The sequence below is a fragment of the Wasmannia auropunctata genome, unplaced genomic scaffold (genome assembly GCF_000956235.1).
Source record: "Wasmannia auropunctata unplaced genomic scaffold, wasmannia.A_1.0 LD335973.1, whole genome shotgun sequence".
Taxonomy (NCBI): domain Eukaryota; kingdom Metazoa; phylum Arthropoda; class Insecta; order Hymenoptera; family Formicidae; genus Wasmannia; species Wasmannia auropunctata.
Genome location: NW_012026917.1, coordinates 478059 through 499223, shown reverse-complemented (window position 1 = coordinate 499223; position 21165 = coordinate 478059). Strand labels below are relative to the sequence as shown.

General features: G+C 41.2%; 2 protein-coding genes across 2 annotated transcripts in view; one reads left to right on the top strand and one right to left on the bottom strand.

Annotated features, from left to right (window-relative positions):
• Positions 1–375: 375 nt before the first annotated feature.
• LOC105454876 overlaps positions 376–21165 on the bottom strand; it is a 23622-nt gene continuing 2832 nt past the window's right edge. Inside the window, exons 2-8 of the mRNA XM_011697815.1 lie at positions 8815–8877; positions 6636–6703; positions 6269–6383; positions 5443–5611; positions 5176–5318; positions 4880–5010; positions 376–4786 (exon numbers count right to left, since the gene is read on the bottom strand). Of these exons, the coding sequence (XP_011696117.1) occupies positions 4426–4786; positions 4880–5010; positions 5176–5318; positions 5443–5611; positions 6269–6383; positions 6636–6703; positions 8815–8877 (1050 nt within the window). The 3' untranslated portion in view covers positions 376–4425. The remainder of the gene's footprint in view (positions 4787–4879; positions 5011–5175; positions 5319–5442; positions 5612–6268; positions 6384–6635; positions 6704–8814; positions 8878–21165) is intronic.
• LOC105454875 (pancreatic triacylglycerol lipase) lies at positions 9603–16766 on the top strand. The gene is made up of 6 exons (XM_011697814.1): positions 9603–9685; positions 13048–13147; positions 13489–13637; positions 14465–14700; positions 14913–15165; positions 15396–16766. The coding sequence occupies exons 1-6, from the start codon at positions 9631–9633 to the stop codon at positions 15632–15634; spliced, it is 1032 nt and encodes a 343-aa protein (XP_011696116.1). The 5' UTR covers positions 9603–9630; the 3' UTR covers positions 15635–16766.

Here is a 21165-nt window from a genome sequence, read left to right as displayed (position 1 = left end):
AGTACAATGAAGTCGTTCTCGTTACGTTTAGCTGTGATATACGGTTTCTTACTATCGCACAGGTCAAATTGTTTTTCTTTTTTCGTCTATAACTTCGTCTTTGTCCTCCTTAGCTCGAAGATTATTGCCAACGATTACGCTCTATCTTCTCTTCTTCGCATTTCTTTTACCATTTTATTATTAACCCTCAACTATAATTGATAAAATAAAATATTAGAACAGGCATCTCGTAATAAAAAATATTCAGAAATATGTAAATATTTGCTTTCAATTTTTTTTATCTTTTTATAATTTTGACTCATGTTATACTTGTGATTTATAAAATTATGAAGTCTCATGTCTTCATGCAATTATGAAGACTCATGTCTTCGTAAAATTATGAAGATTGTCTTTATAATTTTACGTAATTTTATAATTATTTTCTGAGTATCACCAAATTTGCACAAGACTATGTTATTTTACTTACTTAGATCAAGTTGGTTTCAAGTTGGCTTTTATTCATAGTAGAATATACATTCTTCAAATTCAGTTATGGTATAGTTGAAGGTATTTTCGCCAAAATTAACAACATTCACTTGTACCGAAGGGATTCGAGAGCGCTTTGCGCGAGGATACGTCTAACGAAACTCTCGCGTTCTCGCTTCCGCGCTTTCATTCCGATACGAATCTCATCGCGGACATAAGCATTTCCTTCCTGTTGGCGTGACTTTGGGAAATCGAATCGTATCGATTTTGCTGCCACGAAGGTCGGCCACGAATTCAACATTTGCGTGTACGCGGTGCGCTCGATAAAATTGACTTTTGCTCTGTAGTAGAAGACACCCTCGCGCTGTCCCGTCGCGACTCTCGCATTCCAAATGCACGTGCTAATTGCGCTTCTCATTCGCAGCTACTCCCTTTGTTTCCGCCGGGATTCGAGAAAGTCTCGCGTTTCGCATGAGCTGTAGTAAGAAAAACTTCCTAAACTCTAAGTGTTCTAATGACTTCTTACAATGACGAACCTCGAATACACCTGCCTATGTCTCGCTTTAAAAAAAATCCTATCTTCCTGTACAGAACATCGAGTTCCCCGAATTCCTTTCTACTGCAGATCCTTTTCATCAATGTAGAGAAGTTAAATCAATACAAAATTATAATTTTACAATTTGTTAAAATTTTCATCTTCTTATACATATATTCTCTTTCGATTTGATCCTACGCGGTGCTCAGTAAGTGGAGAATCCGCATCGCTCGTGAGCTTATTTTTTTGATTATTGAGTACGCCGTACGAGTCGGGCTCGTCGCAGTTGGGATCGATGCAGCAAGTACAATAATTGACGGTTAATATTACACGCTAATTAGTAGCATTTCGGATTAACCTCATTGTCGCTCATGATTTTATGATGTTTAATTATACTTCGCTCTGCCCGGCACTCGCTGGTGGAGGCGGGCGAAATTCGGGTCGTCTTGGAGCGGCGCAATGCGGTTCAAACGAAAACGCTAATTTAAAATCGACTAATTACTACTGATATGTGCACGATCGCTTTTAGCATTACATTGAAAATTCCAATTCTTTATACGAATACGGCCGGCATTCGTTTTTCTCGGCAATGCTGATTCCTACTTTCATATTGCGTCTACCTGATTTCTAAATCGTTGAACCATACCATTTTTTGATGAGTTTCAAAAGAATTAAACGTTTTGAATACAATTTTTGTCCTCTCGCGTGACGTGACAAAAGCCTGTGGGAATAAATTGTACTTACGTTGTTCTACAGCTGTTGCATAATTTAAATTATTCAATACCGCAATTTGAGATACTGAAATTTAGGCAGATATGATTCGTGTCTTACGATTCTATCGCATTTAATGTCGCGTAGCTTATTAAAATATGCCCAATGTTTGATTCTCTTTATTTTTGTCTGTATTACAACTGTGCATCGAGCTCGATTCCGACAGAGCGAATCAATGAAATAGACAAGAAATGGCATTTGAGACTTTCTCATCCGTCCCGCCTGTTTTGACGTGATAGCATCGTAAAACAGTTCGTGGTTCCCGAAAGATTTCACTCTCGCCCGCTTTCTTTCGGTTACAAAAGAAGTATTGTCATCATTATCAAACCGTCATTGCTATTAAAAATGCGATCGCTGAAAATAACAACATTGAATTTTACTGTCGCCGTTAGTTGTCGTCTACCTGTTGCGAAGGTAGATCCTCGCATCGGACTATTTTCCTACTCGCTGATCTTTTTTTTCTTTTTTTTTTGATATCGAGACTTGCAGTTTTTGACGTGTAGACTTTGTAAAAAATTGTTCTTTTGATTTTCGGCTGCTTACGGGAGACTTGCAAGGCGGATAGTCAATCGAGATCAAGGGCGGAATCTAAAGTCGAAGAATTGTTGCGTTCGCGCGCGCGCGCGCGTATATATGTGTGTGTGTGTGTGTGGGGTGTGTGTGTCGGCGACACAGGGGTTTTTGTCGTTAAAGCTCGTCAGCGCGTAACTCTCATGTAATCTGCGTCTGTTGAAACACTATACGAGAAATCTACTATACGCCCCATACAGTATAGCGATTTCATTAATTAATTGCTTCACTCGTTTATAAGTTAATAGTTGCTCACGAATTGTCGAGCGGGTGGGAGGGGAGCGGGGGAGGGGAGGAGGGGGAGAAGAGTTCGAACCGAAGGTGTGTGTATATAATCGATAACGGGAGTTTTTTTTCTACGAGCCTACGAACAGTAACGAGACACGCGCTGCGTTCCAAAAATTTTTCTGCTCTTCTGCCTATATTTATAATATATAATATATATTTATAAATTGTGTATATTGTGTACTATATAAGACTCTTCTATATTTCGTTACGTTTAGGTATACTCTCTCGCGCAATTTCTTTTAACAAATCGATCTTATTTAGGCTACCCTCGTCGTACGCGGCTTGTACGACTTTTGCGACGCGGCGCGAAAGTCGTCCTTCGACGTCCGCTTATGAAATCCTGCGCGGGTGTATTTACAACATATGACAGAGATGGGATAGGGGGTGTTTAATGCGGGAGAAATGCGAAAGCGGGAAAAAATGCTTGCGTCTTTTCTTGCTTCAATCGCAATATTTTGACCTTTAGGAAGCTATGAGTATAGATCTTTATATTGGACCTCCTTGGGATTCTAAAAATGAACCTTTCTTACTTATTATAATACTATTTAAAAGTATATAAATTCATATAAATTTTTCTTACTAGGCTACTAATAAAATAGAAAAATTCCGTCTACATTTTGCAAGCATTTTATCCCGAGTGCGATTCTCCACTGTTGAGATAAGATGCTGCAGGGTAAAAGAATCCGAGTGTTTCTTCCTTGACTTCGTAGACATGATGACTAGTTTAAATTGACTGGAGGAATGGGATTGTGTAGATTATTGCGAATTTAGTAGTCGGCGATTAAACGCTGCGGTGAGAATGGCTGGTCGCGCAAGTGAGTATCGATCTATGAATTGAGTATACCTTTGCAATGATTATATTCATTATAATCAATAGAGATCACGTTTTGCGCGCATCGTCTTTATTAACTCTAAGGGGTTATCACTTCGGACTAAATAAAATGGCAGATTTTGGCAGAATGACTCAAACAAGTTAATATAGAGGATGATCTCGGAATAAATAAAGGACGCAGTAATAAGGGATATAACGTTGAAATAATCGCTTGAAGTTCTAGATTGTAGCGCTATATTCGAGTTTTTTCCTATCGATAATAGTATTAGTCCGCGATAACTCGATATGACAGGTTACTAAGTTTGGCCGCTTCTAGAATTTTTTTTTTTCATTTTTAGGTATTACGTCTTCTCTCATCACCCTCTTGCGAACCTAATCTTTTAAGATGACGAGGAAATCGGGACGAGTTACGGACTGTTCGAAACGATTTTCTGGGCGTTAGCTGTTGTAACTTGCTCAGCAGTGAATAAATCATACACTTGGATTTATTAACAAACAGATTCTCTGTAATTGCACCAATTTCGCCTCTTGGAGAGCCGCTATCGCGCTAGGCCATGTTCATTAGTCAGTAACTGAATGCTGGAATTTTCAAAGGGCATCAGTCTCAGCCTTTTGCTCTGCCTCCTTTAATTTGTCGTCGCAATTGTACGAAGTGTCCGTAACTCATCCCGTATGTATTATCGATCCTCCGTAAATACAAGATACCAAAAAAGCGTCGTCAGTTGTCGAAAACTGAAGGGCACCCTGGAGGAACACTGCATTCAACACTTTTTTTTAAATTTTACCATATGTTTCGCCACATGTTTAACCAATGCACACGCAACGTTTTTCCGTTGAAACGTTACTTTTTCCGTAAAAATGATGGATACTGTTTTTCCAGGGAGTACTTCAACTCTTTAGGATACCTGTATCACGACGACGTCTCGATATCTCTCTCGAGATTTTTATACGAGTCAGTCAGACCTTACTTCTCGTCCCTTAGGAGAGGTGCCTCCTCGGTCTCCTTTCGCCGTGCCTTCGCTTCCTTCTTCGCTCTCTTCTTCTCTTCCTTCGCCAATTTCTTCGCCTCCTTTTGCCTGGTCTTCTCCGCTTTCTCTTCCTCCTTCTGCCGTGCCTTCTCCGCCTTCTCTCGCTCTTTCTCCCGCTCCTTCTCCTTCTTCGACTTCTGTACCTCCTGGACCACCGATATTTTCTTCGGCGCCGTCGCCGGTCGCTTAGAGGCGGCGCGGCTGCACGACGACGCCGACGACGTCGACGTTGTCACGGCGGACGTGCCTCTTGGGCTCGGCGATGTTTCCAGCTGCGTCACGATCTTCTGAGCGCATCTGCAAACGCGTCAACGCGTTCATCACGAATCCCGTCCCTTGACGAATCTCCCGGTTGATTGCTAAATAAAATTGACGATCGTAAAGATATACCTGATTCTGGTGGAGGCCTTGCCAGCACGGTAGTCCCTCTGGAATTCTTTGATTGGCGGCAATCGGCGTTCTCGATTCTCCCGCATGATCTCTTCCTCTTCGGTGATTTGTTGAATCGGATCCTGGTATTCCTATAAATTTTGATAAATGATCGTGTATATACCAACTCGTACTCATTTTAAACAGTCTATTTTAAGACATGCTACATTTGCGGAATTAGAATTCGCTATGTTTACTTTTAGATCGAGAATACGAGATGTACTTTACGTCGAATGTTATGATAGGCTCATGCTAACCTGAATTCGCATCTTCATCGATTGCGTCTGGGAACGTCGGAGAGTGGCGCCTATAGGTTGCCGTACCCTCGTCGGTTTGCCGAGAGAGGAACTTCCGGTGCTATGCGCGGACGAGGAAGTTGCCGAAGAGACGGAAGACACTCCTACGCGAAGTGAATTCACAGATGCGAAACTTTGTAGCAAACTTAACACACCCCTCCCCCCCACCCCATCCTCCCACAGTAGATTGTATATACAATTAGCAATTTTCAAAGCTTAATTACGAACCAGAAATGGAGGACGAACCGCTGGCCATTGAGTATAAAGAGGCAGAGGCTGGCACGCTTCCGGCTCCCCATCTGCCGCCGGGACCGGACACGCCGGCGGTAATGCCTGTGCCCATGTTGTACTCCGACGCGCTTTGGGGGAGTACCCAGGATTTACCCGACATCGAATACTATAAGCCAAAATAATCTCACAGTGCATAATCGATTCGCATTTCTCCAAGCAAAATATAATCTGGAACTGTTACAATAACGGGCGTGTAAGGTCATTGTTGACAGAACGAGAAATGATATTGGCTTAAATTATTATAATGTACCGGAAGTGAAAATTCATCTAACTTGCATTTTTTTTCGCGCGTACAATCTACTTTTATGTTAAATAAATAATTAGCAGCACGCCATCGAGCACTTTTGACGGTTAATCGTACGTAAAGGATGGAACGCGCATCGCGAATGGCATCTGAAGAGGAATGTAGAGCACAATATTTTCAGCGATTTCGATTGATGAAGATTGTCTTTGAATACAAGGCATCCTAACTGTTACACAAATTCGCCACACATCGGCCGGCTTTGAGAATCCGCTCCAATTGGCAGCGATTTCGTCGCGATCGCGTCAGTGGGCAAATGAAATTTATTGATTCGCACGCGAATAAAGCGCATGGAAAACACGAAGAGAAAGAGAGACTGTGTAGATTTAAATTCAAGCGAGAAATTTTTAAAACGGTAAAGTAAGTGTATGTAAACGAGGGACGAGTAATTGGGACGCGCGTGCATCTCTGAATGCGAGTAAATCCCGTTTGTGAGGCGAAACGGGCGCTATCGTCACTTACATCACGCGGAATGAGAGTCTGCTTCAACCGTAGGATCTTCGCTCGGCAGATAACGCATCTCAGCGGCAAGAGCCTCTGGGACACCGCCATTTGTATCGTCTTGACGAAGCAGCGTCTGCAAAACGACGGGGGACGGGTGTGTGAAGCTTAGCGTAAACGAACGCCGAGACGTCGTAATTAAAGGAAACGGCTTCTTTCAACGTGCAAAATATATAGATTGTGACGCCGCGGCGCTGACGTGAAAAGTAATTACTGCTTATTTCGAGCTCTCGAGTTTCCTGAGATAAAAGGAAACGGCGCGCATTTGCAGAAATTGCAGAGTAACGCGGAAATCTGTGTGCGCTTACTTTAAAGTTCGTTCGCTCACCTGCAGACCACTCGATGCCCACATGGCGCGGTTTGCATCGTCGCCCTCGCATTCACGCATATGACGCACTGGAAAGAAAAAAAAAAAGAAATTACGTGGCGTATTCGTCGGACGCGTGCGACAATATCGAACGGATCGTTATTGGTAATCGCACGTATGTATACCTATATAATACTGGCTATCGACGGATTGGGAAAAATTGTGAAGGAGCAAAAAAAAAAAAGAGAGAAGAGATCGCTTTTATTCACGTTCATCACGGGCAGCCGTAACTCTTATTTTGTTTGCACAGTTTTTATGCGCTTGCACGTGTAATGTCATTAAATCCCAGGACGCGCGGTGTAACACGGTCGTTGTTTAGCGTTCGAGACGGTCGCGATTGGCTGCCATAATCGACGTAACGTAATTAGGCGTCGCACTTTAATCGAAATATTAATAGCCTCGGAGCCGGGAGGGTGGGCGAACACGTCAGGAATCGGAGGGTTGCAACCGCCACTTTGTCGTCGTCGTTAATCGACTTTTGCGACCGATTGGGCGACCAATTCGTTCGGAAATTGCGACTTTTCCGGACGGCCGGCTATATTTTGCGCGATACAGGTACTCTGTTATCGTCATTTTCTTCATCGTGAAAGTTTAATGGCTCGATCTAGCGTAACGCAACGCAACGAACCAAGTAGACACGCGACTTCTTCAGTATTCTACAGAACCGTGTAATGTTTACATATCACTAATATAGACTACGATACATTCTGTCAAACAAACATTAATGGAACTCTCAATTTTTAAAAAACAATAATTCGATAAATGAGGGACGATAAGTAAAATGCAGGATTTAAGTACGCAATATGAATAAGTAAACCAAGTTTATTTTAATTTGATATTCTATCAAATTTGATAATTTAATAGATTTTTTGAAGAGAAGCGCGCGGGCACATTTTTTAAATACACGGAAAGAACGTGTTTTGCAGAAAGATCTAATTTTGCATACAAGTTTGAAAAGAAATTTTGTTATGAACTATCAAAAATATTATGCTGTATATATAAAAGTTGTAAACTCAACTGCAAGAATATCAAAATTTGCTAGCTGATAGCATTATCAACATTTTTTCAACAAAATTTATTTTCAGATTAATATCCAGCAAAAATTTAAATCGTATTTGTATATTTTTGTATATTTACTTATTTTATATTTTATATACTTTTTATATTTTTATATTGAATACTAATGTGACATTTTCCAAATAGACGAATATTATAAAAGTTTCAAAGTTAAAAGCATGACTTCAATTTAATGTACACACAATTTAATCTACGTGGGCGTTACAGCAAATGTAATTTCCACTATGCTCCTTTTCATTGACCAACTTCGATTTATGTTTACGTAGGCGTGGAGACTTTGATGTAATCACTAAAAAAATATATATCTCCTATTTATAATTGGAAAGAGATTTCATTTATTCGCAAATAATATATGTCAAATTACGAGTTAAATTTACAATGACTGTCTTAAATGTCACGCGAGTAATATTTCACGATAACCTACATAGTGTTAAAATTAGAGAATCTAAATTTTTTTCTTGTCTTCGTGCAAATGCATTGCATTCCTTTAATGCAAGTATGCAAATATTCTTAATTAAGTGCAGTTAAGCGTATCTTATTCAATTAATATTATGGTCCGTATTCAGAACGCGTTTTTATCGATAAATGCGCACTTTTATCTCTGAAATTTTATAATATACTTACGTAACGTAAGTTATAATATGTTAGCGCTCCAATAACATCGTTGTCAACGCGTTCTGAATACGGATCTAAGTTTTTATTCCTCTGATAGGCCTTATAGCAGCAGCATTACTGATGCCTAACCATTTGTGTATTCATATACTTTACGTACTCAATATAACTGTAGGTGCATAATAAAATAAGATTAAATTAAATTGAATTAAATTAAGAGAATAAAGGGAACCAACAGGAAGAAATAGCGATATCGATCGAGGCGAAAAGTGCTATAGCGAGTACTATAGTTTTTTTTTTTTAATAATTATATCCGTGACAACCTCGAGTGATCAGAAAGAGAAATTTCGCTATTCGATTTCATTTCGGAATGCTCGATTAGGCGGCTCATAATGCTTGTAAATATCGCTCTAAGGAAAACCTGTATTCTTACTTTCAATTCGCTTCTTACCTCATCTTCCTGTGAAGATGCCAACTCTGGTTCGTTCTCCTCTAGTTTCGTCAGCAATTTGTCCTGAAAAAAAAAAAGAATAAATATTTTTTTATAGAGATATTAAATAGGTTTAGTTTAAAACTAAAATCAATTACTCATTCGTTATTGTAAAACAATGTAACAATATATTAAACAGGCCAAAGACAAGCAATAATAGGGGTACAACGTTAACTTTATTTCCACATTATTAACAATATAGCGAACTAGTTTAGCTTAGTTTAGGTTTAGTTTAATTTTCCTCAGGAAGGAAACGTCCAATTAAAGTAAATCCACATTATGGAGCTAAACCTCAAGGCAAGAGACAAGTTTCGAGATGAACTTCTTCACAAGTTTCGAGTCGATAATGTGGACACGTACTCGGCTCGATAATATGTCTTCAGAACGAACATATTTCAATGCACAATGTTTGCATGATGAAAGCTAGATTATTAGTCTCTAAATAAGAACAGCGTTCTCACAAATAAAAAATGTACTTTTTTTCTCAACTCAACGGCGTGTAAAGTTTCACGAACACCGGAAACGTAATAATAATAATAATTTCGTAATACAGCAATTTATGCCCGGCAATGTTACTGCATCGCCGGTCTGCATTACAAAAACCGGAGAGAAGTAGATCGTAATGCTCACGCGAGATGATGGTATGGGAGCGCTACAAAACGATCAGCTGCTGCTGATTTCCCACCAGTTTCCTCTCGACGCGGGTGTAAGACGATTCAACGGAGTAAAAGGCTCCAGTGCAGCGCGCAGTACGAGACTTTCGGGAGGCTCTCGACAATGCTCCCATCTTTTCTCGTGCCAATGCTCTGTCATTTGTATATCGTTCGAAGAGGTAAATTGCGACCAGTGAAAAATTACCCGACATTTTCTTTTCATTTCCGCGAGTGCCGGTTATATTTCACGAGATGCGTAAATGAAACGTGCATATTTCAATAACTACGCGCAATAATTATATTTGACGATCTTGTGCGAGCATTAACTACTTTATTATGTAATACGTTTATATATAATTATGTTTTATATACATAATTTAGAGTAATTATTGAAACGTGCAATTATAACTCCGTTAGAAGAAGATACGATCGAGTGACAGTTAGATATAAGAAGCACAGTGTTTGAATGTACCTACATATAAAAAAAATCAGTGTTAACTATTAGGGTCGGATCAAAACCAGATCATACAAATTACCCGCGTGAATTTTCCATGCAGTCGGCGCTGCACGTGATCATGTTAAGTGCAATTCCGTTTCATTAATAATAGGCGACGTTACGTACGCCGACATGATTTATACTAACGAGGCTAACGAGTAATAAAAGTGCTGCAAATATAGCTGAACCCCCGGCGGCAATTAGCGATGATGGATGATTCGTTAAACAAGAAACGAATTTGGCAAACAGGCCGGCGTCCGAAAGCGCGTAACGGGAGCATTCGTTTTCGCAGCGTGTACGTGTGTCAGATTGCATAAGCGAATAATCGACTGTGTTGAACATTTTAGACCCCGTTCTCGCTCTCGTCAGGTCTTATCTCACAGTCAGTCAGTCAGTCAGTCAGTCAGTCAGCCAGTTAGTTAGATATTTTAATTGTAAATAGAGCCGGCACGTCGCCGTATACACACGCGACGTTCGTGTGCGTCGCTTCTCGTCCAACCGGAACGCAGATCCGCTCGAGAAGTGCCCCGATATAATTTGAAATCAGGTAATCAGGACGCGTAACGCATTCTGCGCGCGGAAAATACATTCACGCGTTTTAGCGCTTAGCTATACGGTACGATAAGTTTCTGATACGGCGCGGCACACGCCACGTGGCATGCTTACTCGAAATAAGTCGAGCTTTCCACAAGCGGAATTAAAGCGCGCGGCGGCCCTTTTTTTTTCCTACGCCGCGGCCGGTCGCGAGTCCGCGTCCGGTGTAACTGGTGCGAGAATCGAGGACGTGCGTTACTTTCACGTTAAAGTTAAAAGGTCGTCGTGTTGACGACCAGATGCGGTGACCTCTTAAACTTAATAAATTCAATGTGACGCACCGCGAAATTTCATTCGTGAAGGAGTCTTAAACTAGATAATTGTGAAAGCTGCACGACATTTTGCGTGAAATGGCTCTTTCCCCCTCTCTCGCTCTCTTTCTCTCTCTCTTTCTTCGCGATTATCACGCTGGAATAATATTGTATTCCTCGTTTCCGACGATACCGCAAGCATTCCCAGTTCGAAGAATAGCGCCGCGAAAAATGCAGCCTTGATGCAGCGTCATCAAACCGGTGCAAATCGCGGAGGCGCGCGCGCGGTTGCCGCATGGTAATGTCAATTATATCGAAAATAAAAAGGCGGACGTTTGGCCATAACGGTTGTGTGCAAGGCGATGACCGACAAAACTGCGAAAGTCCAATCTCTTTATATTTATCCCGTTTACTCTCCTCTCACCTGCTAACGGTTTGCTGGAAAAGATAACGTTTCTCCGATCACAAAAGTTTCTTCTGCGAAACAGATCTCCGCGGTGGTATCGTTAATCCGGCGTTGATATAACCGTCATCCGTCACGGATTGTTTTCTGCGGTGGAATGCTCCGAGCGAGAGGCGGCCGGGCGTGAAAAAGCCCATTGTTGAATAGGTATCGTGGCGAAAGTGTAAACGGCGACCTATTTCTCGAGGGGCTACTCGAAAATGTGTTTAATTATCCCGTTACGCAATCGTGAAATAAATCCCCGAGCTCGCCGAGTCGTAAATTATATTTAGAGGCTTTCACTAATCGTAAAAATTGTTTCGTTCTGCCTTTATCGTTTAAGCGCGTTACACGGTTTTGCAAACCAGCAAGTACCATACGTTAAACATTTCTGCGAATTTGACATCTGCAGCTGTCGAGTGGTAACGATGCTTCCGTTTCGAATATCGTTTTTATTTTTCGACGGGCGCGGGTACTCGGGAAACGTGTTTGTTTTTTGTTTGCGTTTGTTTGCGTGAAATAATTAAAACTGTTGTTCCGACGGATTTCCGTCGGAAGAGTCGTTCACTTTCGACGCGCGCTGTCGTTCTCTCGCCGACAGAGTGTAAGGTTTAAGGGGTTGCAAACCGGGCGAGCAAACTCGACAGCCACTTAACGCTTTCCGTGCGAGCTTAATTACGACGGAGCACGGCATCACGTGCGTTTGCCCAAGTAGAAGGAACGGCGAATTACCTATTCTTGCGTTTTTCTTGGCGTTGTCGCGTCGATATACGCTACCAAACGACGGGATATAGATATAAGATAATTTGGCATGTTCGTTCGTGAGTTTATTTCTGGAAGTTATATGACGTCCATTCTTCGACGATTAATGCATTTAAACACAATAGTTTAATCAGAAAATTTAATCAGAAACGTTCTAGATTATTAAAACTTTAATCGATCGAAAACGACGAAGACGTTAGACGATAGTTCTCCTTAGTGACCTTAGTAAAAAATACAGTTACAAAATAAAAAAAGGATACCCTAAATAGATCAAAGGTGTCGGAAATTAACATGGCTTTGAGAAAAATATTTACCCTTTAGATAAATGTAAGTGCTATCGCGTGTCCGCGAAATCGAGCAGCGTTTCCGCGCGGGGTCGTGTTCCGCCTCGGAAACCTTTTGCGCGACGCGGAGAACTAAAGGGATACCTCGATAGAGGGCTGGGTATCGCGCGCCGTCGATCTCTGTCGGCGGTACAACACGCGACATAACGTGACCGTCGTCAGGTTCAATGACGACGACCGCGGCGATTGGTCGAGGCCGACCGTCGTTGGCATTATGCACAATTTAATACGGAAGACAGAACGCGCGGAGGGTTCGAACCGATAATGGCCATTCGAAGCACATTACGTGCCGGTCGCGATATCCGTCAAATGGATTTTTGAACCTGGCTTGAGTCAATTGGAGATTAAAAATATCACCGACCGGACATGAGCTGGAATTAATATTTGCGATTTGCAATTCTACGACTCGAAGTCTCATATATTACGTCGTTATACTTTTACAGAAGTCTAATTTAATACTGGCTAATTTAATGCTAGAAATTAGTTATTTCGAGTATTAAAGGCACCGTCGTTCGGTGCTTTTCATATTCAAAATAATTAATTAATCACTATCTTTCAGTACTAAATTTCTGTAATGAGTGTACGATCGCGAGATTAAAATTGATTAGTTCGGATTTCTGTTAAAGGTATTATCTCTTCACCTTTGTTACAGGAGACACTACACTGTATCTGACGCTGCTTCCCACCGGTACGTGCTTCTATTGCTGCCCCATCCAGTTGAATCGGGACGTCCAATTTCTATTGTATACCAGGTATACGCGTTGTACATGAATCGGAACCGCCGTCACGCAATAATGTACACCAAACGCTTCAATAGAACGTAATTTTCTTACCATACAATTAAGACAGTACAATTAAGACTGAGAATATTAAGCGGAAATTAATAACAATTAGCGGAAATTTTGTTATAATCTGTCAGCTCGTCAGAAAGTAAGCTGTTAGAGTCCGATTAATTAATCATAAACCAGAAATGAAGATTAGTTTTCCGATAATCTGCAAATCAACGTGTCCGGCATCGATCGTATTAAATTCCACGAATTTTGCTCATCATAGCGATATTTTTCTTGCGTTTTTTCGCATTGATCCACGACAGGCGGAATCCAACGTATCCGAATGTATTGGATTTTAATGATGCCACAACGCTGCGGAAGAGTAATTTCAACGTTAAGCACCCAACTATCATTTACATTCACGGATACAGCGATAGTAGCTCGGGAACAGGTCCCATTAGTATACGAAATGGTACGTACTTTATAAATATCTAAAACCGATAACCCATATCGTATACGAGGTTTATCATTTTGTGGAAAAGGGCATTCACGTAAATGCACAAAGAGGATAGAGTTTTGTGCAAACTCGACAGCGCGTCACGCACGGAAAAAGTTTCAAGAATCTCTGAAAAGCTTTTGAAAAATAAATTTTAACTCGTTTCACTTCGATGATAACAAATGTATGAGAGGGCATTTCCAGCCACCTTTTCGGTAGGCGCGTGATACCATATAGCGATGTATCGCTCTGAATGCGAAAATAGCTTCTTAAAAGTCATCGCGATGCCTTCGTTTTTCTTTCCGCTCGTAAAGTTCGCGAGTAAGCTAGATCCATTAGTAACTACATGATCTACGGATCTATCTTGCTAAACCTCTAGAGAGGTACTGTCAGGATGACGAATAGTGGACACCATAACTTGTCACAATAAATTGCGAAGTTTTCCTTCACTCTTCGGCGCACAAATCGATCCAATTCAACTTTCAACGCGACCCCAAAGGAGCCGCCGTTGTTTATTTGTTTGTTTGAAAAAGAAGAATTCTGCTTGCTGCTTCTGTGATTTTTACTTTTTTTTTTCTTTTAAACAAATGCGATTTATCATTGTCAAGTTATTAAGTGAAGTAATTGACGATTTAATGATGATTTTTTCATACTTTTTTAATCATGTGTATGAAGTGTTTAATACTTTAAAATTTTTGTTTTTACAGTAATTTTCAATAATTTATATCAAAAGTTTGACATATAACTTTGAATTAAAAAATTAATTATAATTTGAATGAATCCAATTGCATCCTCTGTTTTAGCTTATCTCCGTCGTGGGCACTATAACGTGATATTGATACATTGGCCTAAACTGGCGGTCTTACCGTGGTACATATCTGCAGTGAGAAACGCCAAAGTCGTGGGACCTTACTTAGCGCACATGATAAGTTGGCTCGACGCGCAGAAAGCTGTCAGCCTATCCAAAATTCATGTGATCGGCTTTAGCCTGGGCGCGGAAGTTGCTGGCTTTATGGGGAAGGCACTGGCACCTCGAAAGGTTAGATATCGTACGATCTGCTAATAACGCTCACACCACAGTTACACCGCATTGCACGTTCGCCTCGACTAATCGAAGGCCGCATTATCGGAACTGCATTAGTGCCAGGAGTTTCAATCGTGGCGCGCGATATCGACGCGACCGACAGACTCTATGCTAAGTGTACGCGTGTGTACGTGTGTGCGTGTTATATTTGAGAAACGCGCTTTTAGATAGGTAGAATCACCGGATTGGACCCGGCTTATCCGTTGTACATGGACACCGGGGAGGACGGTCACTTGACATGGGCGGACGCAGTCTTCGTCGACGTCATTCACACGGACGGCGGCAACTTCGGGTTCCCTCATCCACTGGGTCACGTCGATTTTTATCCGAACGGCGGCGTGAGACGGCAGCCCGGCTGCGATTTGAAGAGCATCGCTCGCATCGTTCGCATGGGCTTCAGGAAACTCATAAATCAATACAGTGAGTGACTCGTTACAATGTCGAACCGCGCGCTCTCATCCGTTGTTGAAAGATCTTCTCTTCCCTTTCTCGGAAAAGATACTTCATACCCTCTTTCAGGTATCGCCTCTGCGTAACATCTATATCCTCGTCAAAAGTTTGACTAACAATAAATGTCTGTTATCATATGTTGTATGTCTTTTATCCTCGTCAAAAATGTGACTAAATATCTATTGTCATTTTTTGTTCAGTTACTTGCGGACACAACCGAGCCTGGCGTTATTACGCGGAATCAGTGGAGAATCCCTACGGATTTCCCGCGAGTCGATGCCCAAAATGGCGACCCGGGATTCTGGCGAACTGCGCGTGGAAACCCGAGGCCCACATGGGTTACGCGTGTAATTCCAAGACTCGGGGAAAATTTTACTTAAGCACCAACCCACAATCGCCGTTCGCCAGTAATTTGACAAGTCACAGACATAACAAATGAGACTCGCGGCAATCTTGATTTGGATGAACCAGATTAAGAAGCGAAAGAGATTTCCATGATGATTCCATGATAATCGCTTCTGCCAGGATAATTGTCTGCCAGGATAAAGCTTGATACTGGAAGAATATAAGAAATTTTTTTTAAATTCTTACACTGTATGTTCGCGAGGAAAGTTTCTGTATTCCTGTCACCTTTCAGTATTCTCTGTAAACGATTTGTCGCCTCAATTAGCGTTATTTTTTTTTCTTTGGAGGATTACTAAGGTGACAATGGAAGTACCTTTTCTTCCGGAATAACAAACAAACAAGTTCCGTGATGGAATGTGGTTTGGTGTAGCGACGATGTCGAAAAGCCTGAATTGAATTGCGATAAGTTGAAGGGAAAACAACTTGTGCCGAGCACACTGTTTTAATGTCAAACACCGCGATCTCGTGCCAGATAGCAGCGCATTGTTTACATATTTATCGCTCCGACTCGAGACTTTAATTGTCAATGATATACAAGTAATGGTCACATAACATGACTATACAGTTGTTACGTTCGTAATACAGGTGAAATACGTGACCGAAACTTTGCAACAGCGGAACGTGACTTGCAGAATACTTTTACAAGATAAATGATATGTTGGGAACGAGTCCAGATTTTTGCAGGAACATGTATTTAACGAGAGTCGACTTGTAAAATTATTAATGTTGTACCTTTTATATATATGGTATCTTTTATGAAAGCGTGAAAAGTTATGTGCAAGCTCCAGTGTATTGACAATGTCAATATAGCTCGAATGAATGTTTGTTTTTAATTGACTGTATTAAAATATTATATCTATATACCTTTTAAGAACGGCGATTTTATTTGACGTAGAAAAAGTATGGAATTGCGTAAAACAAAATGTCGGAATAAGAACGCTAATAATCGAGAGAGCAACTCGCAATTTTCGTGCTATTTCCAATGCACTCCGCCTTCGAGATATGCAAATTTCAAGGCCAAAGAATTTTATTATTTTCCATCCGAGGTAATCGATGAGAAAATCTCAGAAACCATGTGCCCTTCGAATAAGGGGGAGCACGTGCTCATATTAAAAATTACAAGTGACAGCTTGCGGAGAATACCAATGGAAAAAAAACTAGGCGCATGTTGGAAGTTGGAAATATTTAAGCGGAACGAACGCGAGTCGCTTTGGATTGCTTTTATTCTGCGCCATTCTACGCGAATTGTGAAACGTCGCGGTCCTCTCGACTGTCTTCTTGCGCTTTCAAAGATTTATTTATGACTAAATTAGTGTACCGTGAGTTTGTCTTCGTGTAACGTTAAAAGATTCCGTCTATCTCTCGCAGATGTCCATAGCTCGCGCTCTCGAGAAAAGCACGGCTTCCGCGAAACTCGTTCAACTTCGTGGAACTTGCCGGCCGAACTTGTCTCGGGACAGCTAAATTGCCGCACGTCACCGAGAAAATTCCGTTTTTAACGCTCATTAGACTAGGATAGCTTTCCTTGTCCCTTTGCGGAAGTAACTTTCGAATACCTCGCGGGAGACTTCTGAAATCGGTGAACAGCTCTTCATTAAATTCTATTGGTAGTTATGGTGGTAGTTAGTTAATTCTTTTAAAGATATAATGTGCCGGTGATTTCGAAAAAGTTAATTCCGTTAGCACAGGAAATGCGGAATACCGGAGTATCTATATACAACGAAACAACAACAGTTAAACGAACTGTAGACAGAACAATATAACATATTCAGTGGACGCGGAATGTAATTTCAAGATCGATAGGATGATTTATGTACGGCAGAAACATTCCCTGACTCATCTGGAAGATAGCACCGTGACCTTTCACGATCGCGTACCTACCTATTAAACTGCATTGTTCGATTTCGGAATACAGTTTCGCATGAACAATAAGCGAATGTAATAAAGCGCGTGGAAAGCGAAAGAGTGGCACGTTCTCCTTTGAAATGGAGGGGAGGATTCCCTTTCTCTCTTTCTTTCTCGAGGGAGAGAGAGACGTCGAGGAGACTCGACAGGGTCGAAAATACGGTAAGTCGTAGAATCACGAACGACGTAGACTCCGTGGGATCGGGCCGGCGGTCAATCAACCCGGCATGTACGCTGAAAAATTCAGTACGACGGGCAGGTCGATAAGAATCCAATGGCCAGGGTTATAGATGACCCTAGTCTTGAAAGACCACGTTACGTGGGAAGGTGTAAGGCGGCTCTTCGCAGTCTACGCTTCAGCACGTTCGACCGTGCCCGCGCGGTTCCTCGTCTCTCGCGAGGAAGAAGCTCCCTCGAGTATCGTTACCAGCTATGTTCTCTCATGGTTATACATATACAGCACGTATCAAGTTTCCGTGCATTTCCTTTCATCCGCTGTCATCTAGATTCTAGAACTTTTCGGGTTAGAGACGACTTTTCATCGACGGAATTAAATTCGGTGCTGTCTACTTTTGAATTTTAATATTTATTAATCTTATGATTTTACATTAGCCTTTTCTCTCTATGACCGATAGATATTTCGCATCTTAAATTTTTGCAGATCATTTAAGAATTCATAAATTTAATTGTCTGATGTCTGATCGACGAAGAATCTCTATCTCGAAATTTGTCGACGTGTTCCGTAAATTTCTTAATATTCACGCGTAGTTTTCTTCGTCAGTCGTCGACGAAGAAACGGAACTGCCTCGCGGTTATCGCGTCGTTCATACACTTCGCGAATCGATGCAACGAACTAACGTCGTAGGCGGTTTCCGCGTCGCTAAAATCGCTGCCGTATATCGACCGTTCGATCCTTGCATCGTTCGGGAGCATTGTCCTCCGCGGAAATGAGAAACGAAACACGAAACGTAGTACCACCACCACCACCACTACCACCGCCATCCACCACCGCCATCAGCCCCCGGCGTCGTGGATATCGATCCTTCTTTGTTCTCGTTGTTGAACATGCTCAAGACCCGGGCAATTCGCGTGTTGCACTCTATGACGGTTATATTTACGTGTGTGCTCGTGAAGAAAAACCTCGAACGAGCGCCGGCACCTTGTACTCTGTCTTCACCATTCATACTTCCTCCCTATTCTTCGAGACCATTTATCTTGAGTAAAGTTTACCGCATGCAAGATATCCCAAAGCGCTAAACTCGCTCATTCTTCTCAGTTCGTTCTTCTTGTCTTGTATAATATCAACAAAGTGACGATAAGTTCGGTTAGCAATAAATCAATTATGCCTTATTTTACTCGTACTCCGTGATTCATTAATCCGGCATAAAAAAAGAACTTGTTAAAATATATTCTGATGACGTCAGTAAAACAAAAACGTTCGTGTTTGTATGTCCGAGGGTGCCGCTCGGGGCTTTAGCGTCTCGTTAACACCTCCTCATGAAGGACGTGAACTACGACACACATACACTCTTGTTCTTTCTGTGTTCGCGGTGGCCATTATTTTCGGGTCTTCCATTATTGCAAGCCCCGAGAGTGCACCCGATGACATTGTACATTCGTGACTGCTGCCTGAGAGGTTCGAAGGGTGCGCGTACCTCTTTCTGACCGTTCGCCCTCTCTTCCATTTAATTCATTTCGTTCTGTTCCAATTCCGAGAGCTGTCCTATAATGGAACCCGAGTAACCAAATTGAGTCTCTTTTTCCTCCCAGACAACCAGAAACGACACGGTGAGTAAATGCAAACCCGTATCCACATTTGATGGAACGCTATTTGCAACGCGACAAAATATTCGGGATGAAACTTCCGATCGCGCGTCGAGATAAATTAGACTTCGGATTTTCGAGAATATCAACTTGAGCGGTGTAAATATTATGGATTCGGGTTGCTCCATATTTCGTTCGATTTTCGGAAGATAAAATGCAGCAATCATAACGTAAGTGTTCGACTTATTAGATTCATCCCGATTAATTCGTTCTCGTTAAAAAAAAAAGTCTTAAATTTTACACAGCGGAAGAGTACATACAATTTTCTGCATCTCGATTATTCAATTCTCATCCTTTCCTCTCCCCGATTTAAATAGATACTAATTAAATCAGAGAGGGGAGGGAGAATTGAATTATCGAGATGCAGAAAATTGTATGTACTTTTCCGCTGTTTAAGATTTAAGACTCTTTTTAACGAGAACTAATTAATGGGGTGAGTCTAATAATAATAATAATTCGCTCGTTCGAAAACGCTTGACTTCATATCACTTGGAGCGAGATCAATAGCCACTCTTGTAATCTGATATACATTATGTTAATGCTATGTTAATTTATGCATTGCTTTAAAAAATATTAATATGGCGTAAAAATTAATGGAGACAATCTTTATGAAATATTGCAAGAATTACAGACATAATAACAACAGAGAAAGACCTGTCTCTCTCGAAATTGAATAATGCTCACGCAATCCCACGGAAGCGAAAGATTGCATCGATTTGTGTTTCTTAGCATTCGCGCATTATGGTGATTCGTGCGATTCTTAATGATATAATCAACTCTTAACGCCGAACGCATCAGAGGTCGACGACCAAACTCTTGCGAGTTCATTATTTAACTTTGTGCCACGAGCTCCTGATTTTTAAACTGATATGCATGCGCTTTCTGTAAGCGCACGCAACATAATTTATATCTCGAAAATTAATTAATAAAAAAAGCAAACATTCTCTCTCTCTCTCTCTCTCGGCAGAAAGTAACATAAAATATCCATAAAGAGACATTTTCATGTTGCAATATTTTTCGAGTAAAATAAACATTTCCGCACAATTGTAAAGTCTCGTGCGCGAGGAAAATAAAGGAATAAAATAAAACATCGAAAATTGTTAGAACAGCTTGGATCGTTAGCTGACCATAACCGTGGATCGAAAAGTTTGTTAGTTCGTTGAGCGCCCGACGGCACCGACGGTTAGCCGCTGCTGGCTGGTGAACAACGAGTCCCTGGAATCGCGTGGACGTGCACTTACGTGACTCGAAAGGGGAAGCAGACAGCGGCGTAAAACTTTAGTCAGTCCGACGGTCGCTACCACAAAATGCAACCCTACCGGCTCGTTATTTTCTGCAAATCCAATTACGTTGCATCGAGAAACAAAACTTTCTTTCTCTCTCTCTCTCTCTCTTTCTGTTTTCATAACTGTTGTACCGCGGACGTATATGTGTTCATTTTTAGATTAATAAAAAAATAAAGAAAAATATCTCGAGAAAAATAATTGCAACGTAAATTGAACAGCATTTAATATAAAAGTTGGTTGGATTTTATACAAAAAAATCCAGTTCAAACTATCTTAAGAAAAGATATTTAACTTGAAAATCTTTTGTATTGTAAAAAGAGTATAAGAATTGTCGAGATCTTTAACTGTTGAATGATATCACTGTTTGTTCCAATGTTTGTTCCATTACGAAGACACGTAGGTGGATGGAGTGGAAATTTGAAATTGTCGCGAACAGCATTGAAACAACATCGGAAGTAAAGAAGAACGCGATATCTGACGCCGATAATCTCGAGTGACCGGTACACACGATCGATTTTCTTTTCCTTGTCCTTCGCCTATTCTCCCCCCC

Excerpts from the sequence above, each read along its gene's own strand:
- LOC105454875 (XM_011697814.1), top strand. The coding sequence starts at position 9,631 with ATGCTCCCATCTTTTCTCGTGCCAATGCTCTGTCATTTGTATATCGTT. Across the intron at positions 9,686-13,047 it reads TTTGTATATCGTTCGAAGAG|GAGACACTACACTGTATCTG; the intron begins GTAAATTGCGAC and ends CCTTTGTTACAG. Across the intron at positions 15,166-15,395 it reads GAAACTCATAAATCAATACA|TTACTTGCGGACACAACCGA; the intron begins GTGAGTGACTCG and ends TTTTTTGTTCAG.